General features: G+C 46.6%; 2 protein-coding genes and 2 long non-coding RNA genes across 16 annotated transcripts in view; 1 reads left to right on the forward strand and 3 right to left on the reverse strand.

The window, feature by feature from the left end:
• Positions 1-16,810, reverse strand: part of FGL1 (fibrinogen like 1) — a 30,967-nt gene extending 14,157 nt beyond the window's left edge. Inside the window, exons 1-2 of one of the 4 annotated variants that reach the window (XM_079989832.1) lie at positions 16,587-16,697; positions 2,226-2,406 (exon numbers count right to left, since the gene is read on the reverse strand). In XM_079989832.1, the coding sequence (XP_079845958.1) occupies positions 2,226-2,406; positions 16,587-16,652 (247 nt within the window). In that variant the 5' untranslated portion in view covers positions 16,653-16,697. Of the gene's footprint in view, positions 1-2,225; positions 2,407-3,600; positions 4,510-16,586 lie in introns of those variants that run through there. The other 3 variants (XM_079989831.1, XM_079989833.1, XM_079989834.1) reach the window with 3 other exon arrangements.
• Positions 1-26,214, reverse strand: part of LOC307223693 — an 82,209-nt gene that overhangs the window by 18,116 nt on the left and 37,879 nt on the right. The window lies entirely within an intron of this gene.
• On the reverse strand, positions 20,870-23,814 carry LOC307223655. The gene is made up of 4 exons (XR_013842157.1): positions 22,495-23,814; positions 22,007-22,136; positions 21,834-21,873; positions 20,870-20,974 (listed from the first exon to the last, which is right to left on the reverse strand). It is a non-coding gene; the product is annotated as an uncharacterized lncRNA (long non-coding RNA).
• The window catches only part of PCM1 (pericentriolar material 1), a 49,125-nt gene continuing 48,907 nt past the window's right edge, over positions 25,997-26,214 (forward strand). For 5 of the 10 annotated variants that reach the window (XM_079989546.1, XM_079989556.1, XM_079989554.1 and 2 more), the window contains exon 1: positions 25,998-26,177. The gene's annotated coding sequence lies outside the window, so the exon portion shown is untranslated. Of the gene's footprint in view, positions 26,178-26,214 lie in introns of all 10 variants that reach the window. The other 5 variants (XM_079989549.1, XM_079989547.1, XM_079989548.1 and 2 more) reach the window with 2 other exon arrangements.

The following is a 26,214-nucleotide window of genomic DNA, read 5'->3' on the forward strand; positions in this document are numbered from 1 at the left end:
AATTCCTAATTATATATGTTTATCCCACAAATCCTTTTCACTGTTACTGCTGACTTGGTCTTTATTGAAGACTAAGGTTTATTGAAAGCATATTATTTGTACAAAACCAAAAAACCTTTCCCTCTTTATTTGCAGCCTCCCAAGTGGGATCGACCATGCATATCTGTAAACCCAGCTTACCTTCTAGCCTCCATTTTTGCATCTTGCAATTGTAAAAATTAACTGTTTATTTCTCCGTGTGGGAATAGCGGTGGCTGCATATACAATATACCTTTAAAACACCCCACCAAAGCATCTTTCTCACTGCCATTTGCTGGGAATTATAGCTCTGCGAGGGGTAAACTGCAGCTGCCAGGATTCTTGGGGCAGATGTGCTTTAAAGGTATGATATATACCATAGGTCAGCAAACTAAGGCCAGGGGGCCGGATCCGGCCCAATTGCCTTCTGGATCCAGCCCACGGACAGTCCGGGAATCCCCACGTGGATTGGCGTGGGGATTCTGATCGTTCAGGCTGCACCATTCCCGCCCCCTCTCCCTCACACACACTGTTGCGGTGCCTCCTCCCTCCCTCCTCCTGGCTTCTCCCCGCCCCGCCTAGAGGAGGAAGGGAGCTGGGCTTTGTTGAGCCACGGTTGGCTGAGCACCATTTTAAGCAGCCCCTCTCCTGAGCCAGCCCTTTCACACCGCTCATCGTTGTCGTCCCCGTCACCGCCAACCCCTGCTGCTCGCAAGGCACAGGAGCCATGGTTAGCTGAGCGCCATTTAAACAGCCCCTCTCTGGAGCCAGCCCTTTTGTGCTGCTCATCGTCCCTCCACCACCGCCAGCCCCTGCTGCTCGCAAGGCACAGGTAAACTGCCAACAGGGCTCATCCAGTGCTGTGGAGAAGGGAGGGGAGAGTCACGGAGGGGATTTCCCCCCAAAAAATATAGTCCAGCCCCCCACAAGGTCTGAGGGACAGTGGACCAGCCCCCTGTGGAAAATGTTTGCTGACCCCTGGTGTATACAAGCCCCATCCATATCGCCAATACTATGGCCTTTGTAGTATGGGTAGGGCTGGCCACTGTGCCTCTCTTTGTTTTTGGTACAAGACTTGCCAGATGCTGGCTGGATGAGGAGGAATGGTGCGGGTGAGGGCAACCAGAGAATCCCCTAGGGAAGCCTCAGAAGAGGAAGGCTCAGACCCAGGGGAATTCACTGAAGACAGGTCAGAGGATGGGGGGGGGGGCAGAATGGTTGGGCAGAACAGGCTTCAGCGAGAGAGAGGAACCAGAGGCAGAAAGCACTGCAGATGCAGGACAGGCAGCTGGGAAGGAGGTGGGAGCTGAGGCTGCAACAGATTCGCAGGAGCCTGCCAGTCCCACTATGTTCAGCTCCCCTCCTGCCTTGTCATGCCAGACTTTGCATGTAGAGGAACAAAAAGCACAGACCAAGTTTAAGATTGCAAGGAAAACAGCCAGATGGGGAGGAGGCTTAGCGGGGAGTGGCATATTGTCAGTTCTGGCAACTGCTTTGCTGGGAGCCAGTCTTGCCCACAGGTTCCTCTGTTTGCATTCTGTTTCCTGGAATAAAGAATCCACTTTACTGCTCATCTCCAAGTCTCTGTGCTGACCTGCAGCTGAAGCAGCCCTGACAGTAGGGCAATGTGGCATCACTGACAGGCCACACAGGTCTTGCTTTCCAACCCTCTGTCTGAAGGACTGCACAAAGTGCATGCCACTCTTCTCAATAGGTCTCAGAGATCACTCCAGATCTCTTCTTGACTAGCTGGATATGCATGTGTCTTGTGTACATTAAAATAAATTAAATGACATTTACTCCTGGGAAACTCATGCCATCAAGTCATTTGTTCACTCCACAGTTTTCCACACATTTCCCCGTCAACTTTCCTAAATGCTTAAAATCGGATTCTTTTTTTAAAAGTGGATTTCCTTAGCTAGGGTGACAGTTTTCTTTAATCCACATCGCCCCAAACTAAAATTCTGGTATGTGCTTGATTTTCTCCCTTTAAATACTGACAGTCTGGAGCCACCCTCTGTTGTTAAAGGCTGCTGCATTTATTGAATATGCTACTGAGCAGAAGCAAGCCGCTCAAAAAATGGGATTTGCCGGTTTAACTTTTAGAAGTTCAGGCTATGGTAGCTGCATGCCATGGTTTGGCACAATGACTGGGTGGAGTCTATTTGAAAAGCAGAGAGAGGGAGGGAGGGAGATTTAGCCCAAACCTTTATATTCTCTTTCTTCTCCCAGATCAATAACACTGTTTTCACTTCCTTTATCTCTGTACTGCATGTCCTTCTCGATTAAGAGCTGCACAATCTGGGCTTGTTGCTGCTTCACACTTTGTTCCAGAAGTCTCACCTGGGCCTGGAGTTTCAGCTGCTCTTGGAAACAACTCTCTAAAGTCTGCCGGAGCAGTTAATTAATGGAAGAAGGAGGATGGAGAAGCATTAGTTGGGTCACTTCCAGACAAACCTGTTTATTGAGCATGCATTCCTATTTGCATCCAGAGAGGTTAGACAATGTTCTGTTGAACAACTCTTATCGCACCCTTGCCAGTGCATTTTCAATTGCTTTCATTATCGTAAAAAGTCTGATTTCAAAGGGGAAGCACATTTGCTGCCCAAGAGCTCCAAATCAACTTTAATTCAACCACCTGAATTTTCTGTTGGGTTATTGATGCCCACGTGAAAATAGTGGCAGTATGGAATCACTGAATTGTAGAGTTGGAAGGGACACCGACGGTCATCTAGCCCAACCTGCTGCAATGCATGAATCCTGCTCAAAGCTGTCTCTGGGTGGACTTTAACCACCAACCTTCTGGTTAACCGCCAGATGCACAAAACCCATTGCACCCAGGTTTCCCACCTATCACCGCCTATCCCGTTCAGGTCCATGAGCCTATTTGAAAATAAGGAATGCAATATGCTCTTTAATTAGTAGTGCAAGGTTTCATAGCTAAAGTTGTGATTAATCATTTGACGTGTATTTGGTGGTAGCAGTTCATCAGGAAAGCTGTGGAACAGACTCTTTTTGTGCTCAGAAAGGTAACCCTGTTTGAGCAAGGAATATGGAGTTCAGACAAAGAAAACTCTGTGTGTCTAAGATACATGAGTGCCCACAGAAGGGAATTCAATCAAAGCTGGTACTTTGTAGCAGCTACATGCATCCATTGATCCAGCCAGTATTAATAACTGGCGAATTTACATAAACATTGCAGAAAAACTTGCCTTATCCATATGAAGATAGCAACAAGTGACACACACATTGTCTTTAATATCCATGCTCATTCTGCGCTGCTGTTTTTGCCCTTTTCCCTGGTTTGAAATTATCCATTTGGTTCAAAAAAAAAGACTATCTATTTATCTATCTATCTATCCATCTATCTATCTATCTATCTATCTGCCAATCTATCAAAACATCGTTCTGTTTAGTGTTCTCTTTTCTTTGATGGGACAACACTACGTATTAGATCAGTGCAATTCTGCAGCAGAATTTTCTTGGTTAAAACATACGAGATCCCACCCCCCTCTCCAATTTAATTACATTTTGGCTTGACTTAAAAGTAGGAATTTGTTATTACAGTCAGAAAATACATACACAATCTGGGTCATAATTACATAGTGTTGCTTGCGGTGAAACAGAAGACTTCTGCACAGGACCAGACTTCATTGGAGTCCCCTCCCCTCATTTTTTCACTACAAAAGATGTAATTCAGTTTTGTTGCCTAATAGCAGGAAATGAGCTAGACTGGAAGGCAGGAGGAGGAGGAGGAGGAGGAGGAGGAGGAAGGGGCAGCAATGATTCTGAAACTTCTACGTGGAGGAAAAATTCAAAACAGAATATTATTTATAGACTAGATCCCTCTTGCCTTCAGTATTCATTCCTAGGTTGCTTTAAATAAGCGTTTGTTGCTCGAGGCATGTTGATGCTGGAGCGATCTTGATTGCATGCCTTCCCTTTTAAATATTTGTGTTGCATCTCAGATGTTTGTTTTTCATTTAATTCCTACCCTTGAGTGCAATCCAATATATGGCAGTGGAGAACAGCCTGGAAAACATGCGGCGGGATTAGGCAGCTTGTCAGGAAACTCTTCCAGAGGGACGGGCTCTGTGCCAGTCCAAAGCAGCTTCGATAATGCTCCAACAATTCTCTCTGGAAGAGAAGGGAACTTGCCTGCCTGTTGGCTGTGATGCTACTTCAGTGTAAAGAGTGGAGCCCCTCCTTGCAGGCTCAGGTGTTGCACCATTCCTAGATTCGAAGCTGCTATATTATCCACCAGTGCTGCCAACTGACTAAAGGATTTTTACCTGATTAATTATCTACATTTTAGCTGGTTTGTTGTGTAGTTAACTGATTCAGTGTAACTTCAGATGGAACTGGGTGTTCCAATCAAAACAGGCAGTTGTGCTCCTGATTTGTCTCAGACCAACAGATTAAAAGGGATCTCGCTGTTTAAAATCCTCTACCTCTTGACCAACAAAAGCGGTTTCCCCCAAACTTGGGTCTCCAGCTGTTTTTGCACTACAACTCCCATCATCCCTAGCTAGCAGGAACAGTGGTCAGGGATTATGGGAATTGTAGTCCAAAAACAGCTGGAGACCCGGGTTTGGGAAACACTTAACTAAAGGCTTAAGAGACTAATATACTGATTCAGCTGCCTCCCATATTACTTTATTATTATTTATTAGATTTATATACCACGCTATACCCAGAGGTCTCAGGGCGGTTCACAGAACAAAATCAAAATATAAAACCACAAAATATATAATCAAAATAAAAACAACCACCCAATAACCCCCCCAAAAAACCCTCACATTTTAAAAGGGCGTATTGCATACCTTAGGATAAAGACAAATGCATTATCCCCATTTTATACAGGCAGGGTGGATATGTGGAGGAAATTAGCATCTTACATAGCTGGATAGATTCAGGATCCATAGGAAGCTGCTGTATGGGGAGTCAAGTTATTGGTCCATCTAGATTATTATTGTCTGCACCAGAGATGGGGTACCTCAGGCCTTGGCACTGAATGTAGCCCTCCTAGTTTTTCTGTTTGACCCTTGAGTCTCTTCCTGGGCCATGCACCCTCACTAACCACATCTCCCCCGGCTCTGTTTTGCATCTTTGCACTCTGCTTGAATGTTTTTGCTTGGCTGGCACGTGCCATTGAACTCTGATAATACCTCTTGTTTAGAAGACTGAAAAGGATGTGCAAGAGCACATAGAGGTGAAATGCACATTTGTTGCTCCACCCACTTTTGCCTCAGTCTCCACCCACCACCGACATGTGGTCTCTTTAAGATCAGATAGAAGGTAAGGTGACAATTGGTCTGGAGAAGGTTTCCCATTCCTAGTTTACATTAAACTGGCAGCAGGTCTCCCAAGCCTACAGTACATGGATATGGCAGGAACTGAACATGAAACCTTCTGCATTTAGTGTCTGCAGAACACATAACTGACTACAATTCCAAATTAGGGGTTCTTGTTATTTTTTGTGGGGGGGGGGGTGTTATTTGCTAATGGCATTTATGAAAGGGAGCAGAGAGGCACAAAGTAAAGCAATGGCTTTTCACTTTAAAGTACCGTATATGCAGACAGATGTTAGGAAAGGCTTGGTCTCTGTTTGCATGCATTTAAAAGGGGGAAATGACCATCAATACTGTTTTGTGCAGTGTTCATTATGGCTTCCTTGAGCATTGAAAGCTGCACACAAATAATGCGTAACAATACAAAATGTGTATTCTTCATACTGTTCACTGGCCAGAGTTCTGGTATAGTAATCAAGCATGAAGGAGAGCTCCCCCATGTCAAATATTAGATCTATTTGATGGGATAGGCTTTGGCCAATATGCAGTTACTTACATAGCCTTTTCTCTTAAGCTTTGCTCAGGAGAATTTAGAAATCTGTGCTGCAACACACATGCTCCCTCTTCTGGCTTTGCAACTGCAACACACCCAAGCAAGGAATCCTAGAATTGAGGAGTTGGAAAGGGACCATAAGGATCATCCAATCCAACACCCTGCAGTGCTGGAATCTTTGTGAGGACTGAAACCACAACCCTGAAATTAATAGCCACATGCTCTACCGACTGACCAGTTTTGCAGCACTAGATGTTGTTGTTGTTTAGTCGTTTAGTTGTGTCCAACTCTTCGTGACTCCATGGACCAGAGCACGCCAGGCACTCCTGTCTTCCACTGCCTCCCGCAGTTTGGTCAGACTCATGTTTGTAGCTTCAAGAACACTGTCCAACCATCTCATCCTCTGTCGTCCCCTTCTTCTTGTGCCCTCAATGTTTCCCAACATCAGGGTCTTTTCCAGTGAGTCTTCTCTTCTCATGAGGTGGCCAAAGTATTGGAGCCTCAGCTTCAGGATCTGTCCTTCCAGTGAGCACTCAGGGCTGATTTCCTTAAGAATGGATTCGTTTGATCTTCTTGCAGTCCATGGGACTCTCAAGAGTCTCCTCCAGCACCATAATTCAAAAGCATCAATTCTTCGGCGATCAGCTTTCTTTAAGGTCCAGCTCTCACTTCCATACATCACTACTGGGAAAACCATGGCTTTAACTATACGGACCTTTGTTGGTAAGGTGATGTCTCTGCTTTTTAAGATGCTCTCTAGGTTGCCATCGCCTTTCTCCCAAGGAGCAGGCGTCTTTTAATTTCGTGACTGCTGTCACCATCTGCAGTGATCATGGAGCCCAAGAAAGTAAAATCTCTCTGCCTCCATTTCTTCCCCTTCTATTTGCCAGGAGATGATGGGACCTGTGGCCATGATCTTCGTTTTTTTGATGTTGAACTTCAGACCATATTTTGCGCTCTCCATATTTTGCAGCACTAGATACTAGGGTCTATATCAAGGGTGGATAACCCTTTTGGCCCAGTACAGCAGAGCCTTTTCTCCACACAGGCCAACTTTCTGATAGGTATGCAAAGCCACCCAGCCAGCCATCTTCTGAAGTTTTGAAGTTGTCAGGCAATCCCAGCAACCTATCAAAGTTGGCCTGTGGGGTAACTCGCTGGCAAAGCAGTACCCAGCAGAACTGGATTCCGCTACTGCCCAGAGATGCCAGCTGATTGACAGATGGTCATGGTGATGGGGAAAAGGTATCACAGGCTAAATTGGACCCCCTGGCCCACAGACCAGAGGTTCCCCACCCCTGGTCTATATCAGTGTACAGGAATCACTGTGAATTAGTGCAATACATTTGTGAATGAGTGCAGCCCTCATAAATACACCACTAGGGCAGTCCTTTCGAGAAGCAGGCTGCTGGCCGAGTCTGAACACCTACTAGGCTGCTCTTGTCTAGATTCAAATTCATATTTCAAAAACAAAGCGTATTTTAGGCATACTTGAGATGGCTATTTTGTGTATGTGTCTCATAATATCATGGGCGTGCGCTAAAGCAGAACAGTCATCCATTTATAAGCAAGAAGTTCCAGTAAGGTACCTGTGTTAAGTTTGCTGAATAAAAAACAACTCATAATCCAGCAGCACTTTAAAGGCATATGAATGTGATTGGCCTAAGCTTACAGCTTATGACATGCCTTATTAAACATTAGCCTTTTAGGGTGCTACAGGATTCTTTGCTGCCTCCCCCTTTTAAGGAAAGGGATTTATGTTTTAGGCATCCACTGAAGGCACCTGCGCCTCAGTTTTGGAATTAAGGAGCACCCCCAAGTTATGTACCAAGTTATGCGCTCTGCTGCCCAGGAGGACTCTCCTGTGTGAGTGTCTGGGGGCCCTGCTCTTGCCGCTTACCACCTACCTGGCCCAGGGTGGGGCCTGAAGCCTCACAGAAACTGCTGCGCTCTGCTGCCCAGGAGGACTCTCCTGTGTGAGTGTCTGGGGGCCCTGCTCTTGCCGCTTACCACCTACCTGGCCCAGGGCGGGGCCTGAAGCCTCACAGAAACTGCTGCGCTCTGCTGCCCAGGAGGACTCTCCTGTGTGAGTGTCTGGGGGCCCTGCTCCTTCCTGCCACTTACCACCTGGCCCAGGGCAGGGCCTGACAGGCCTCACTAGGACAGTTGCTGCTATTGCTGGAGGGGTGCAGAGTGCTTTTAAAATGTTTTAAAATTTTTCTTTTGAATTTTTTGTATGTGGGGTGGGTGGGGGTGGGATGGATGTTTATTGGGCCTGGGAATTTGTTTGATTTTACGTTAATTTTTACTGTTTTTTGTTTGTATTGTTTTATTGGTTGTTGTTTTTTAAGGTGTTATTTTGTTCTTAAGGGGAGGGGTCAGGGCTGCCGGGGAGTAGGTCCCAGCCAACAAAATGGCTGGGACATTTTCCACAGGGGGGGATGCACTGGGAAAACCGATCTCAGTGATCACGGGTAGGAGGAGGAGTTACGCTAAGACCAGACCATGTCATTACAGAGGAGGCAGGTTTAGTCGCTGTCTGAGGACTATCCCTGCCTCCGGGTCTGGTCCTGACCGGATGGATACTAGAATCAGCAAGGGATACCCACATGACCTGAAGGTGCTGCTGTGCAATGCCAGGTCAATGATTCATAAGACCACTGCCATCCATGACTTGATCATGGATGGAGGACTTGACCTGGCATGTGTAACAGAGACTTGGTCGGATGAAGCAGATGGGCCTGTCCTTGCCGCCGCTTGTCCACTAGGTTTCTCTTATGCACAGCAACCCAGGTTATGTGGGTGGGGAGGGCGGGTTGCAGTGATTTTTAGGAAGTCATTAGTTTGCACCAGGCGTCCTATTGGGAAGACCCAGTTTTCCGAGTGCATGTTCTGGAAGTTGGGCAATAGGGGCAGTACAGGATTCCTTTTGGTGTACTGACCTCCCCGCTGCACCAAGGATTCCCTGCCCGAGCTGCTTCAGGTTGTGGCGGATGTTCTCCTGGAGACACCTAGCTTGGTTGTCCTGGGGGATTTTAACATCCATGCCGACACGACCTTACAAGGGGCCGCTCGGGACTTCGTGGAAAGCATGGCCTCCATGGGGCTGTCCCTGAATAAGTCTGGCCCAACCCATAGCCGCGGACATGCCTTGGACCTGGTGTTTACCTCTATGGATGTTGGTGATCTGACACTAAGTAAAAATGAAACGAAAGAAGTGCCATGGTCAGATCACTTCCTGGTGCAACTGGACTTCTCTGCGACCCATCCCCTCTGCAGGGAGGTGGGACCGATTCGGATGGTCCGCCCCCACCACTTAATGGATCCAAATGGTTTCCAGAGAGTGGTAGGGGATGCTTTATCCCATGTTGATGGCCTTTCAGCCGATTCCCTGGTGGCCCGCTGGAATGTAGAGTTAACCAGGGCTATTGACTGTTTGGCTCCGAAGCGCCCTCTCCGATTGCATGGAGCCCGGACAGCCCCGTGGTTTTCCACGGATCTGAGGGCAATGAAACAATCGTTGAGACGGCTAGAGCGCCGGTGGCGGATAACTCATTCCGAATCTGACTGGACACAGGTTAGAGCTCAACGTCGAGCCTACCAAGTGGCGATAGCGATGGCGAAGAAGACTTTATTCGCCGCCTCTATTGCATCTGCAGAAAACAGCAGCAGGAGACTTTTTCAGGTGGTTCACAATTTAGCGGAACCACCTGTGACATCGGGGCCCAGTACAGGCCACATGATCTCCTGCAATGATTTTGCAAAGTTTTTTGCAGATAAAATCGCTCAGATTCGGGAAGAAGTAGACTCCACCGTGGGAGCAGGGCCAGGGCGGGAGAGTGCTAGAGTCCTGTCTAGTCAAGTTGTGTGGGATCAATTCCAATCTGTTACCTCCGAGGATGTGGACAGGCTGCTTGGACGAGTGAAGCCAACCACCTGTCTCCTGGATCCTTGCCCATCCTGGCATATAAAAGCTAGCCGGGAAGGACTGGGCGATGGGCTTCGTGGGGTGGTGAATGCTTCCCTCCGTGAGGGAGCCTTCCCAGACCCACTGAAAGAGGCGGTTATTAAACCGCTTCTTAAAAAACCATCTTTAGATGCGGCCATGATGGCCAATTATCGCCCAGTCTCAAATCTTCCATTCTTGGGCAAGGTGATTGAGCGAGTGGTTGCTGAACAACTCCAGGCACGCCTGGAAGAAGCGGACCATTTGGATCCCTTCCAGTCGGGATTCAAGCCTCATCATGGGACTGAAACTGCCTTGGTTGCACTGGTTGATGATCTCCGGCGGGCTAGGGACAAAGGTGAGAGCTGTTTCCTAGTTCTGCTGGCTCTCTCAGCGGCGTTTGATACCATCGACCATAACATCCTTCTGGACCGTCTTGAGGGGCTGGGAGCTGGGGGCACTGTCATACAGTGGTTCCGCTCCTTCCTCCTGGGCCGTATTCAGAAAGTGGTGTGGGGGATGAGTGTTCAGACTCCTGGGATCTCACTTGTGGGGTGCCTCAGGGTTCTGTCCTCTCCCCCATGCTTTTCAACATTTACATGCAGCCACTGGGAGAGATCATCAGGAGGTTTGGGCTGGGTGTTCATCAGTATGCGGATGATACCCAGCTCTACCTCTCTTTTAAATCAGAACCAGTGAAGGCGGTGGAAGTCCTATGTGAGTGTCTGGAGGCGGTTGGAGGATGGATGGCGGATAACAGATTGAGGTTGAATCCTGACAAGACAGAAGTACTGTTTTTGGGGGACAGGAGGCGGGCAGGTGTGGAGGATTCCCTGGTCCTGAATTGGGTAACTGTGCCCCTGAAGGACCAGGTGCGCAACCTGAGAGTCATTTTGGACTCACAGCTGTCCATGGAGGCACAGGTCAAATCTGTATCCAGGGCAGCTGTTTACCAGCTCCATCTGGTACGTAGGCTGAGACCCTAACTGCCTGCAGACTGTCTCACCAGAGTGGTGCATGCTCTGGTTATCTCCCGCTTGGACTACTGCAATGCGCTCTACGTGGGGCTACCTTTGAAGGTGACCCGGAAACTACAACTAATCCAGAATGCGGCAGCTAGACTGGTGACTGGGAGCGGCCGCCGAGACCATATAACACCAGTCTTGAAAGACTTGAAAGACATTGGCTCCCAGTACTTTTCCGAGCACAATTCAAAGTGTTGGTGCTGACCTTTAAAGCCCTAAACGGCCTCGGTCCAGTATATCTGAAGGAGCGTCTCCTCCCCCATCGTTCTGGCCGGACACTGAGGTCCAGCTCCGAGGGCCTTCTGGCGGTTCCCTCACTGCGAGAGGCCAAGTTACAGGGAACCAGGCAGAGGGCCTTCTCGGTAGTGGCGCCTGCCCTGTGGAACGCCCTCCCATCAGATGTCAAAGCGATAAACAACTACCTGACATTCAGAAGTCATCTGAAGGCAGCCCTGTTCAGGGAAGTTTTTAATATGTGACATTTTAGTGTATTTTTCATCTTTGTTGGAAGCCGCCCAGAGTGGCTGGGGAAACCCAGGCAGATGGGTGGGGTACAAATAATTATTATTATTATTATTATTATTATTATTATTATTATTATACCATCGGGGGGGAGTGCAACTTCACCCAGAACAGGTAGTCTCCCCAATTCCCAGACATGAGAACCACCTAGCTGCAACACCTCTGTCTTGTCAGGATTCAGTCTATTTGCCGCCACCCCCATCCAGCCCCCCTCACTGCCTCTGGACACCTGCCCAGCCTCTCCCGATTCAGACAGAATGGAGACCAAGATGAGTGTTATCAGTGTATATGTGATATAGTGCTCCAGATCCCTAGGCGATAGCTCCAGTGGCTCCATATTGAGGCGAAAAAGAATGTGATACGGAATAGACACCCCAAAGGGCCCTCCACACAAATTCCTTGGGTATAAACAGCAGTCCCCCACAAGCAGCAGAATCTGAGGGTTGGGTAGCATAAGTGAGGTTTGTGCACCAGATATCATGCCCCACGTAGCCCCTAAAGTAGCCTGTTGCCTTCAAATGCAATGGAAGATGTTGTCCCATCACCAGTGTCGAAGGAAGATTCAGCTACCCGTCAAGTTGGTTTGAGTCCATTTTTTCCTTTGCTTCAGGCACCAAAATTTCCGGGCTGGCCCTGGCTATTGTTCTGCAGATTTACCATCTCTTAGAAGACTCCAAGCGCTTCGAAGGCGGGTGGTTCCAAACAATTAATGTCAATACATAAGATCAGAGATAATAAGCAGCCTCCTTGCCTCCCACTGATTTTCCAACAAGTCATTTAAGGGCAATGGCGAGTTTCTCATGTTTAGAATGCCAGAGTTGCTCCCTCTGGGGAAAAGTCACAAGGGCAGTTCTCTAAACATTACCAGAAAGCAGCACAGCTGCAAGGTCCTATGCTCTTGAAGCTTGCTCATTTCAGTTTACCACTGTGTAAAAATGTTTCACCGGTAACTGGATTTTAAACTGCTAAACTGGAACATTACAGAACTAGCAAAAAGGACTTAAGAAGTACACAGGTTTGGAGTGGTCGGGTATTGTTTTCCTTTGCCTTTTAAAGCCCTTTGAAAGGAACAGTGAAAAACATAACATAATCATCAGGGGGAATGCTATTTAGATCACAACTATGGTATGTCATTAATTGGAAACAGATTGCATGCAACGGACTCTGCCCACTTTATTGACTTTGGATTTTTTTCTAAACTCCAAGCCAGATATTAAACAGCTGCTGTCAAATCCTGTGGTCTGGTCATGCAATCACATTTATCCCAGCTGCTGCCATTAATGCATGCAGAAACTTTTTATTTTGCAGCTTTGCATGGCCAATTACAAGCTAACATGCATCCGATACGTTCTCTTGAGGAAGGTTTATGTCAGGTTAAAAGAGCCAACCATGAAGGCACCCTCGTTCCTCCTTTCCATGAACATCATGAAGATAAAATGTTGTGTATTCTTAGTACTTTGGAACTTAAGATACTCATTATCGAGTTAAGAACATTTGAAGTACCCACTAAGAACAATTAAAGAAGCATTTTTTCTTTGTAACTCAAGGGTTGTGTCCAGATTTCTTAAATTTTAGTTCTCTTTGGGGTTAGGTGCGTTTAAAAGAGGATTGGACAAATTCATGGAGGATAAGGCTGCAATCTGCAACATTTTGTTGCAGGTACCACCAGTGAAATTATAATAACAAGAATCTTTGAACATTTGAGGACTTCAGTAAGAGCCACTTCCAGAAATCTACCATATGCAGCTCATCTCTGGTCTAACATATTATCTTTTAATATATAAGATATATTATATGCTCGTACCCCTTCCAATCTGCGCCTCATCCCGAGGGACGAGGGTAGGGTGAGCAAGGATCACTCACCTCTGTCACTGGTGCTGTGCAATGCCGGGTCTATAGGCAACAAAACCGCCACCCTGTAAGATTTCTTTACCTCGCAGGGGGTCAACCTGGCTTGTGTGACGGAGACCTGGGTGCACGAAGGGGCAACAGTTACCTTACGAGAGATGGCGCCCCCACGTTTCTCCGTCCTCCACCAGTCGCGGACTGTGGGCCGGGGGGGGGGTGGCATTATTAATCCGTGAAGATTGTCCTTTCAGGGCTCTACCATCGCCATCGATCCCCGGCATTGAATGTGTTGGCCTAGTGTGGGGCTCTGAGGAGAGCTTGGCTGTCTGGCTGGTGTACCGGCCACCTAGCGCACCAGCAGCCACCCTGTCAGGCCTATTGGAGGTGGTGGCCGGCTGGGCCTTGGAGTTCCCTAACCTATTGGTATTGGGGGACTTCAACATCCATGCTGATGCCACTCCCTCCTCACAGACTCTGGACCTGGTGTCTTCCATGGCGACACTAGGGCTCTCCCAGTTTGTTTCGGGCCCCACACATCAAGCAGGCCACACGCTGGATTTGATCTTTGGCATAGGTATAGATGTGATCATGTCTCCTTCGATGAAGGTGCCATGGTCTGATCACTACGCTCTGAAAGCCAGGATTGACTTTCCACCCCCACCCTGCTTAGGTGGCGAGCCGATTTGGGCTCGCCCACAGAGGCTGATGGACCCTGATAGATTCCGCCAAGCCTTGCAGGACCTTGCTCCCCCTGGCGACTCATTGACTGAGCTTGTTGAGGGCTGGAATACCCAGCTCCTGGCAGCCATCGATGAGATCGCACCTAAGCGCCCTCTGCGACCCCGCAGAAACCGGGCTCCCTGGTTTACCGAGGAGCTCTGGAAAATGAAGCGGGACCTCAGATGGCTAGAGTGAGTATGGCGGGGTGCCCGTGACGGACCCTCAAGAACATCTTATAGGGCTTTTATGAAAACCTACGAGATGGCGGTGAAGGCTGCTAAGAAGTCTTACTTCTCGGCCTCCATTGCATCCGCTAGCTCTCGCCCCGCGCAATTATTTAGTATAATCAGGTCTTTAACGTCCCTTGAGGGACAGCCAAATTTAAATAACAATTTGACACACAGCTGTGAGGCATTTGCGAGCTTTTTTGCGGAGAAGGTCTTGTTGCTCCGCCATGACCTCCCTGCCAATTTGGATACAATAAAGGAACTGGGGGCCCCACTGTCCTCGGGTCCAGATATCTGGCTATGCCCAGCCGATGTGGACAGACTCCTCCGAGCTGGAAAGCCCACCACCTGTCCTCTCGACCCATGCCCGTCTTGGCTGATTAGAGCGTGTCCAGACGAGGTGCGGGCCCTCCTGGGGGATATCATCAATTTGTCCCTTGGCACGGGGACATTCCCAGGGGAACTGAAGGAGGCAGTGGTGCGCCCGCTCTTAAAGAAAACATCATTAGATCCTTTAGATCTATCCAATTACCGCCAGGTTTCGAATCTTCCGTTCCTGGGTAAGGTGACTGAGAGAGCGGTTGCTGAACAGTTTGGTGGGTTTCTGGATGAAACATTGGCTCTGGATCCATTCCAGTCCGGCTTCCGCGCTGGTCATGGGACCGAGATGGCTCTGGTTGCCCTAACAGATGATCTTTGTAGACAGCTGGATCGAGGCGGGTCGGGGCTGCTGATTCTTCTAGATCTGTCAGCAGCTTTCGACATGGTCGATCATGAACTTCTGGACCACCGCCTTGCCGACGTGGGGATCCAGGGCACAGTCCTTCAATGGCTGCACTCGTTTCTCTCTGGTCGGGGACAGAGGGTGGCGCTTGGGGGGGAATTGTCATCGCGCCACTCCTTGGTGTGTGGAGTACCTCAGGGTGCGATACTCTCCCCGATGCTTTTCAACATCTTTATGCGCCCCCTCGCCCAGCTTGTCCGGAGTTTTGGGCTGGGTTGCCATCAGTATGCCAATAACACCCAACTCTATCTGTTGATGGATGGCCATCCTGACTCGGCCCCAGACACACTGACCAGATGTTTGGAAGCTGTGGCTGGATGGTTATGTGGGAGCCGGTTGAAGCTAAATCCTTCGAAGACAGAGGTCCTGTGGCTGGGACGGGACGATATGGGATTGGGGGGGGGCAACTCCCATCTCTTGCGGGGATGCAATTAGTGCCAGCACCGTCCGTTAAGAGTTTGGGTGTAATCTTCGACACCTCCCTTTCCATGGAGGCGCAGATTGCAGCTACAACAAAGGCGGCATTTTTCCATCTCCGCCAAGCTAAGCAGTTGGCTCCTTACCTCTCTTGCCCTGACCTAGCCACTGTGATCCACGCAACGGTCACCTCCAGACTGGATTATTGTAACTCGTTCTACGTGGGGCTGCCCTTGAGACTGACCCAGAAACTCCAGCGGGTGCAGAATGCCGCAGCGAGACTCCTTACGGGGTCTTTGCTGCGAGATCACATTCACCCGGTGCTATACCAGCTGCACTGGCTCCCGGTGGAGTACAGGATCAGGTTTAAGGCGCTGGTTTTAACCTTTAAAGCCCTATACGACCTAGGACCCTCGTACCTACGGGACTGCCTCTCCTGGTATGCCCCACAGAGAAACTTACGGTCTTCAAATAAAAACATCTTGAAGGTCCCAGGCCACAGAGAAGTTAGGCTGGCCTCAACTAGAGCCAGGGCTTTTTCGGCCGTGGCTCCAATCTGGTGGAACACTCTGTCACAAGAGACCAGGGCCCTGCGGGACTTGACATCTTTCATTAGGGCCTGCAAGACAGAGCTGTTCCACCAGGCCTTTGGCCAGGGCACAGCCTGACTCCCTCCCTCGGCAATCTTCGTGGAGCTCTGGCCCAATGGTTGCCAGTGGCTTGAATTAATTAATTTTATAATGAATGATTTTAGAGTGTTGTTTGTGCTGTACTTTTGTACTGTTTTATTGTTGTTAGCCGCCCTGAGCCCGGCTTCGGCAGGGGAGGGCAGGATATAAATAAAATTTATTATCATCATCATCATCATCATCATTATTATATCTTTAGACTCATATGTTCATGTTCAGCTGAAAAAACAACTCTATCTAAGAAGCTGTCCTTATCTGGAGAGCAAGCCCTCTAACCAACCATCTTGAATTAAAACAGGAACTCTGAGGGAATAGTTCTGATCTGACGTTTTTAATGCATAAAAGTAGCAATTATAAACTGTTGCAGGGGGTTGGGCTAGATGACCCTCGTGGTCCCTTCCAACTATACCATTTTATGATTCTACTATCAGCTTAAGCCAAATGTCACCTCTGAACTCAACAAGATCCAAGAATGAATAAGCTCATTTTTCCCCCTTATACGGTGAGAAGAAAATACAAATCCTCCTTGTATTGTGTAAAACTTACCAAGCCAGCTGTGCCTACTATCAATACATTCTGGAGAAACAAATGAAATAAACTCCAATTTTTCATTTTGATGAGCCTGCAAAAGAAAACAACATCTTGTGTCAGCAGGAAGTACAAGCATAGCTGCTGATGACTCAGCACTCTATTTGCAGAAAAAATCAAGGACCTGCTGTTCGCTCCCTCATTTGCATAGCTGAGGCAAGAAGTGCATTGCTAGAAATCAAATTCATCTGAACTAAAATATTTTAATGCAGCATATAGCCTAAAAAAGAAGAATAAGTGCTCCTCAACCCTAGGGTCTGGTTCACCAGACATAGTATGCCAAACTATGGTTTACTGTGAACAAGCAAAAATGACGGTGCATATTGCTCAAATCACATCCACTTCGCTTCTCCCTTCTCCAAGTAGGAAAGAAACCAGAGTGCTGGCTGAGTATTAATATGCAAAAAAGTGCTTGTGGCATGCTCCTGGTTTCAAAAAAACAACAACACAGAGACAAGAGGAAGCCTAGGTGTGCTCTTGTCTTCCTCTGCTTTGCTTGGAGAGAATCAAATTGTGGAAGATTAGCAGCCAAATCTAACAGCGCATGTTCTTGCTACTTAGCATGAGGAGGGGTTAAGGCTACAGAGTTGTATTGCTGACAGGCAGAGACTCATACTCTAGAAATGTAATTGGTAGAGAAGGCTCTATGTGATGTCATTTCCCCTCCTCTCCTGAGGTGGAAGGAGCATATAGCATTTCTGGTTCTCCACTTTCTCTCTGACCAGCGACAAGAGCAGGAATGTATAAGCTAAATAAGCTGTAACTTAGGACTCCACTCTCCTGGGGGCTAAAAAAAAAAAATTAAAGTAAAAAAAAAAACACTGGATGTACATTTCCAAAATATAAGATAAACAACAAATAAAATAAACCCTACATACAGCAACAGTGTTTTGTGTTGTGTAGGCTCCTATGATGTAAGTAATGGGCCCCGCCTGCTAGCCTGCTCCCTAAAATATCACTGGTTTGCTCATTTCTATATATAGGGTGCCTACATTCTGCATGAGGAAATGGCTTTAGATACCTATTAGGTCTATAAATTACCATATAGCATATATTCAACACCAAAAAACAGCGACAATTTGTTGTTGACAAAGGAGAGCTGGACATATAAAGGGCCCCATTACCTTCAGTAGCTTAGGGCCTCATCAAATCTAAATCTGGCCCTGCGTCTATGACAACATGTGGATGTTCAGGTGCTAGTCGTGCACACATTGCGGGGGTTGGGGGGTGGATCTAAACTACCCATTTGCGGTATTAAGGAAGCCTGAGCTAACCTGATCCACACCCCACTCTCACACAAAAACAAAAACAAATCTCACTAATAACTAACCAAAGACAACCAACCACACCCTACCCAACCTCTCTCACCACCAAGGAAATACAACAAGCGTATAGGAAGAGAACCTACACAAGTGACGCTGACACAAAACCCCACACATACTGTAAGTAGAAGAACAGAAGCATTGCCACCCGACCCCCCCCATTCACCATGCCCCCGCTTTTCTTCCTAACCTAACACTGTATGCAACACTAATGTCTCACAACACATGACACTGATCTGTAGAAAACACAACTTGAAAAAAGAGACAATGCATCCATTTTTGTAAACTAAGAAATCTTTCATAAAAATATACTTAAAAAAAACAAACTATAAAAAAACAAAGAAGAGGCATCTAGCTGCTTTGGGAAGTTAAAACTTCCAGTCCAAAGATATTAAGGCCACACTTAAAATCACGCTGCTGCCTGAATGAGATTCTTCACTGCTATTTTGATTCCCTCCCTTAATGAGATATATTTTAATAGGGGGAAACAAAACAATACAAGTAAATAGAATGAAATACTGTAATTAGGCATACGTGGAAACTGAAGCAACAGACAAAAGATTCTTCAGTACAAGAGAGCTAATACATTGTAATTTTAAACACGGCTGAAATGGGTTGCACGGGTTTTAATAAGGGTTACTCCCCTTAATTGTTGGCTTTGTAAACTGAAATCATACGCAAGATATCCAACACAATCCAGTGCATTTTCACTCAGTTCAGTGGAACTTCATCCCAAATAAATGCTTACAGAATTGTAGTCTTCTCATCTTTACAGACCTGCAACTCACCTTAGCCCAAATATGCAATGTGGCTTAGTTCTTACTTAATAAAAAAAAAGTTTATATTTATTACCCATTTTTTTCAGAAAGGTGAACTCGAAGTGACTTACAGAAACAAACATTAAAAACTATAGGTGCCAACTCACTGGGGTCCTGGGTACCAGAGCACCCACAAAATTCCCCATGAAGGGGCCAGGCAACCACAAATTTTGCATGGCACCCACGGCCCCTGGCACCCACAGCCACAGGGCTAAACTGGCACTCCTATTAAAAACAAACATAAAAGGTAAAGGGACCCCTGACCATTAGGTCCAGCCGTGACCGACTCTGGGGTTGCAGCGCTCATCTCGCTTTATTGGCCGAGGGAGCCGGCATTTGTCCGCAGACAGCTTCCAGGTCATGTGGCCAGAATGACTAAGCCGCTTCTGGCGAACCAGAGAAGCAGACGGAAACACCGTTTACCTTCCTGCTAGAGCGGTACCTATTTATCTACTTGCACTTTGACGTGCCTTCGAACTGCTAGGTTGGCAGGAGCTGGGACCGAACAACGGGGGCTCACCCTGTTGCGGGGATTCGAACTGCCATCCTTCTGATTGGCAAGTCCTAGGCTCTGTGGTTTAACCCACAGCGCTACCCGCGTTCCCTTAAAAACATAGAAACCACCTAAATGCTCACCAATGAATATGCATAAAAGAGCAAACCTAAATCCACCCCACCCTATCCACCCCACCCTAAGGCTCAAGGGCCTGGGTGAATATATTTTTTCTGCCTGGCACCTAAATGGTGGAAATGCTGCTGATGCAATCCACCGTAAGTCACGCTGCCACCCAGCCGTGGCTCCCAACCCACCACTTGAAGATCTACAACTTAAAGGGTCCAAGATACAAAATAAGGTAAGATAAACTGGGAGTTCTGTTCCCACTGATTTCCCAGAGAAATTGTATGGACTTGTAAATATTGACTAATTACAGAAGACTAATGATCAGGTTTGAGCTCTAGCCACAAAAAACACATTCATAGCAGCGAAAGGATGGCGCAGAAAACCACACTGCCATGTTTGAGTTCCCCATGACTGAGTGCAACAGGTAACAATGATCTGTGTTGTTGTGACATCATCACATCATGCCTTTTCCTTCCTTCGCTCCACATAATTAGCTAGTGCTAGCAGTGGCAAGGAAACACATATGATGATGTCACAAGATGGTTAAGTGCTGTGCTATATTGACATGCAGCGGGCAGAGCCTGTGATATGCTTGCTGATATGCTTGATGATTTTGGGAAAACAAAATGCTTGTTTACAAAATGCTTGTTTGAAGACGCTCGAACTCAGGATGAAAGGGAGAAACGTGCTAAGAGGAAGGCACGCTTGGTAAACCCTCACCGTGATCAACTCCCGCCCGGAAACCTATGTCCCCAGTGTGGAAGGACGTGTGGATCCAGAATTGGCCTCCATAGTCACTTACAGACTCACTGTTAAGACTGTGTTCATGGAAGACAATCCTCCTTGGCTATGAGTGATCGCCAAAGAAGATGCTTGCTGATGGTATGTAACTCTGCTTTTTTCTGTTATATCTCTCCCCCGCAGCCCTTGCAATCTCCCTTTGCTATGGATTTACTAGAAGAGCAATTATAGTACAGTCGTTCCTGCTATGGTTCATGGCAAAAATGAGGTGAAATTCGACACAGATTTTGTCAGCTTCATGCAATTCGTTGAGTCAAATCTGTGGGGATTGGGAGTCCTGAATCCCATGACCTTCCAGATAAAATTAAATGACATTGCCACAACCCTTGCCAATTTTATCAGGCTAGTTCTTATAAAGCGTCTGCAAAAAATTGCTTTTGTTCTTGTTGTCTAGAAACACCCACTACCCACTGAAACATATTAGCTTGGATTAACTCATGCCATGCAAGCCTTTGCATACTTACTTGAAAGTAAGTTGCACTGCACTCAATGAGACTTACTCTCCAGTAAGGGTATTGAGGATTGCTGCTTTACTTTCTTTTCCAGCAACTCACTAAACAATTAATCCCATTAGAGCACACCAATGTAATTAATGTAAGTACAGCATATATATCTGGTGATAGAGAAATCACCTCCACCCTCAAAACAGTCTTGTCATTTACCTTTAAATGCAGGGGAGAGAGAGAGAGAGAAACCCTTCCGAGTTGATGCAAAGTATATCACAGCCTTCTCCAGAATGAGATAGTTGTCGTTTTTTTGCTGTTAATTTCTGAACCGTCCAAACTGTAATGAGTCAGTGGGGAGGAATGTTCAGAGGAGTTGCAGTTGTCCTAACCATTGCTAGCTTGCCACATTACAAATACAATACTAATAAGATCAACCATGCACTGAAAAAAGTAAGGGGAGAATAAAAAGTTTATTGCTAAGCAAAAAGTTACAAACATTCTCCTTCATTTGACACCAGGTAAAGTTGTACAACATGAGATCCCACTGGACCCTGCTTTTTCCTTCTGAATCTCACAGGTTCAGTGAGATGGGGAGATAATGTATTCATCTTGTGTATGATAACAGCAGTGAGGTCACTATGTGCAGGAAAATGGCACCTATGTATCATAACCACAACAGACAAGTGGATGGAAAAAGTCTTGGTATTGCCAAAAGGTAATGGGCAGCTGTACAATGCCTTTTGAAAAGGCTACATGAGCACTCGGGTGGATTTGAAGATATAAATTCATGTTTGCATGTTCCCAAAGAATCCAAAATTGTGCTAGGGACTGCAACAGTGGGAGGTAATGTGGCACACAATATCTATTGAATCAAGGCTGGGAATGCTCACATCTGAAGCTGTGAAGAGCCGCTGCCAGCCAGTGTAGGCAATACACTAAGATGGACTAATGGTCTTTCAGTTCAATGCAGCTTCCTTAAGGAAGCATCAGGGAGATCTCCACTGAACACAGTTGCAATTTACTTCTAAGTAATCATGTATAGCATTGTCTTGTTAATCTCTGAAAAATGCTGTCACCACAGAAGACGTAAAGTCTGACGATATGTCTAAGAACCATTTTCTAATTAATAGTTCTTCCTCCATTATAAACTTTTGACATGTACATTGCTTTTTCTTCCTAACTACATAGTGACATACCCAAGAGCTGCACCTATTTCAAATTTTTAGGTTTTTGTTTCTAGAGAGAGGGAAAAGAAATTATTTCTTATGTCATTAGTTTTTAAAGCTGTACCATTTGTGCTTTTGTGTTGTATTTGGCTGAATTTCAGATCTGGTAAGAATATTGGTGTTTAAAAGATAATGTTACACACCTGTCATTTAGCTGCAAATGTCCCACAGACTAGCACTATGCTCATTTTTGAGAAACCTTGACTTCTATGCATTAAGCACCACCTGGAAGCTTTGCCGTTTCTCATAATGCTGACGTCAAATCACCTTGAGCTGTTATGTAAAAATACAGAAAGGTCAGAATGGGATGATGCATCTTATCCATCTGCTTCCTGTGTTTTTTCAAAATATCAGACTAAGGTTCAGGTAGAGTATTCGACTACTGATGAACATATTTTCTTCTTTTTTTAATTTTTTTATTGCAAAAGGAATCAAACTAAACATTACCCCTCCCTCTTGCCTCCCCTTTTCCTGCCAAAGGAGGGGAAGAGTCCCTGCCCAAGGTGGTCTGGAAGGAGGATCTACAGTTCTGTGGGAATGATAAAGGCAAAACAAAGAGAGATTGTTGTTGTAGTCAAAGATACAGAGTAAAAGTGGACATGACCCTCCAAGGTGTATTATAAACTATTACTTCATTCTCTGTTGAAGCTTCGTGACTTTTTGTACAGCTTTATTTGTGGCATGAAGTCTCCCTCAGAATGCAACTGCAAAAAGAGATCACGTTTTTAGATCAGACGTGAACATTATCCATACTTTTAACATTTTAGGCAGAGCACTTTGTGTTAAAGATAAGAGCTCATATGGACAGAAAATCATTCTGTCTTTGAAGCCTCTAACATTGCTTGGTACTCTAGATTCCTGACTGCTGACACATGCATTAAATTAAAGCCATAAGGTGTTGAGAAAGCAGTTCAGTATCAGGGGCATTTCAAACTGCAGAGGAATGATTGTTATCAGATGCTCTTTTAATTTTTCAATTATTAATGCACATTATGCCCTCAAACTTGTTTTTGCAATGTGCTCTCAGAAGTTGGCACTTATTCATCTTACTTCCTGCAACAGTGCCTAAGGAATGGAGCATGTCTAACTGAACCGGGTATTGTCAGAAACAGCTATGTTGCTTGAAGAGTATTAATACAAAATAAGTAAAGAAACATTCTTCATTAGGTAACTTTCTGGTAACGTAAGTGTGCAAAAGATTTAAACGTTTTACAGAATTTGTCCTTACTTTGTCTGATCAGCGGTTGTTTGAAACCTCACATACTCCTGCCTGCATTCTTTGGATGTTTCTTTGGATAAAGTCCATTCTGGAACAGGATGTATTCAGGCTGATGAAAGGGTTTATGTGTTCCCTCTTCCCCTTCCCCACCTTATTTAGGAACAACCATTTTACAGTAAGGTTCACAGAAACCAATTAGTCTGAAAGGTGAAATTCCCTAGAAATATTTCAAGCCAGCATGTAGATAAAGACACTTAAGAGTTCAAGAACCAATTTTAAATTTAACTTGTCCCCTTTCTCCTCCTTTATCTCCCTACAGACAATGACAGATTTTAAAAATGCTCAGTCCAAGGGTAAAGCTGAGAAAAGATGAGGCTTTCCGAAAGGTTATTAGGAAAATCCTTTGTGGTTTTTAAATTTTATTTACAGGAACCTCAAGAACGGAATAGCTTTGCTTTCTGAAGTGCTGCAGTGTCACTGCCATGCATGGGATTGGGACCCAAGTTCTCAGTCTGTCTTTTGGGTGCCAAAAATCTATTTAATGTGTAGTATTAAGATACAGAACATATCAGAAATGAAACTTACAAGAACATAATAACTTTGTACAATCTATAAACTCTCAATAATATTTTAATAAGTAAACATGTAGTTTCCTTACGTTATTCTGCCACCTGCTGGACAGATGGATTTTTTATACTGGCACAATACAGAATCGCATTTAATCTGCTCAAGATTAATCATGGCTTGATAAAGAATAGGTGTTAAAATGTTACATTCCCGATGGAGCAGTACCTATTTATCTACTTGCACTTTTTGACGTGCTTTCAAACTGCTAGGTTCTGATCAGCAAGCCCAAGAGGCTCAGTGGTTTAGACCACAGCGCCACTTGCATCCCTGTGGGCCTTAAAGGGTAAAGGTAAAGAGACCCCTGACCATTAGGTCCAGTCGTGGCTGACTCTGGGGTTGCGGCGCTCATCTCACTTTATTGGCCGAGGGAGCCGGCATACAGCTTCCGGGTCATGTGGCCAGCATGACTAAGCCGCTTCTGGCGAACCAGAGCAGCGCACGGAAACGCCGTTTACCCTCCCGCCGGAGCGGTACCTATTTATCTACTTGCACTTTGACATGCTTTCGAACTGCTAGGTTGGCAGGAGCAGGGACCAAGCAACGGGAGCTCACCCTGTAGTGGGGATTCGAACCGCCGACCTTCTGATCGGCAAATCCTAGGCTCTGTGGTTTAACCCACAGCGCCAAACCCACAGCGCTACCCGCGTCCCCTTGTGGGCCTTAGTAAAGGTAAAGGTACCCCTGCCCATATGGGCCAGTCTTGACAGACTCTGGGGTTGTGCGCCCATCTCACTTAAGAGGCCAGGGGCCAGCGCTGTCCGGAGACACTTCCGGGTCACGTGGCCAGCGTGACATCGCTGCTCTGGCGAGCCAGAGCCGCACACGGAAACGCCGTTTACCTTCCCGCTGGTAAGCGGTCCCTATTTATCTACTTGCACCCGGAGGTGCTTTCGAACTGCTAGGTTGGCAGGCGCTGGGACCGAGCAGCGGGAGCGCACCCCGCCGCAGGGATTCGAACCGCCGACCTTTCGATCGGCAAGCCCTAGGCGCTGAGGCTTTAACCCACAGCACCACCTGCGTCCCTCTTGTGGGCCTTAGCCTGGGTTAAAATCCAGTGAAGGATTCCCACAAGCCAGGCAAGGCAGTTCCTTGGTGAGATAGATGCTACTGAAGGTCTTTAATCTAACAAATGAAGTGTTTTGTGCCAGAAGGCACATGAAACCCTCCACCGTAGGCTCAGGTGGCATCTATGGATGATGCTACTACTAATAATAATAATAGGTAAATAAACCACTTATTAATTGAATTTATATACCGCCCTATACCTGGAGGTCTCAGGGTGGTTCACAGAACAAAATTGAAATATAAAACCACAAAATACATAATGAAAAGAAAAACAAACAACCTAGTAACACCCCCCCCCCCCATCTTAAAAGGGCATACGATGTCAACTGAATCAACCAAAGGCCTGGTTAAAAATGAACATTTTTTGCCTGGCGCCTAAAGGTGTACAATAAAGACCCCACCGTCTCAGCTGTCCCTCATTCCAAGAAACTGAACCCTGGGTAGGCAACTGAGCAATCTTGCACTGCTCAGAGACTGAGGTTGTGTGCCATGTTTTTGTTTTTTAAAAGTGAGCCTCTAAGCCCTTAAAGAAAGTTAAGAAAACGAAATGAGCGTCGCACCTCATAGCCACCTTTGACTGGACTTAACTGTACAGAGGTCCTTTACCTTTTTTAAAAAAATAGATTACATATATGGTGCTATTCTGCCTTTTTGAATACAGATTGTGTGTGTAAATTGCATTTGTGGCCTCCGGGTGTAGGGCTGTATATAAATTCAATAAATAAAATAAATGTTCCACCTTTCTTCCCTTCCTGCCAGTCAGCGAGCTCAGCCCTGATGGACCAGGAGAAAAGAGTGGAAACAATTCAACCATGCCCAAAGGTAGCATCTCCGTTAGAAGATGTATACTGTATTGCTGGTAACCGGTGATTCTGCGCCTGTCTATTGAATCCGCGGTTTCAGAAAGGAGAAACACAAGAGAAACGCAGCAATTTTATCAGCCAATGCGAAAACCTATTGCAGAATCACCGCAATCGGCATCCCGATATCAGCAAGGAGACTTAGCATCCATGCCCTTTGAAAAAGCTCCTCAGCAAGTCGAGCGATTCTCCTCACGAAAGCCCGATATCCCACAATGCAACGCGCTCTGCCACACAAGCTCGAACTACGCTCCCCAGACTCACTCGAGGGAAGGCCGGCGGGCGGTTCGCGAGGGGGCCGCGCGCGCGCTGCGCTCTGGGAAACGTAGTTCGAGCGCGCGAGTCTCGCTCGAGGCGGCCCCTCCGCCGCCGCCTCCTCAACGCCCGTCGAGGAAGAAGCGTAGCCTCAGGAGGACCGGGCCACGTGACCCGGGGGAGGGGACGAGGAGGAGGAGGAAGGGGGGCGGGGAAGAGATAAGAGAAGGCGAGCCGACGGCGGAAGAGCATCTCTTTTTTCCCCGGCGGAGGGGCGACTAAGTAACGGTACGTATCCGTCCGCCGCCTTTCTTTCACCAAGATG

The sequence above is a fragment of the Podarcis cretensis genome, assembly GCF_951804945.1.
Source record: "Podarcis cretensis genome assembly, chromosome: 9".
Taxonomy (NCBI): domain Eukaryota; kingdom Metazoa; phylum Chordata; class Lepidosauria; order Squamata; family Lacertidae; genus Podarcis; species Podarcis cretensis.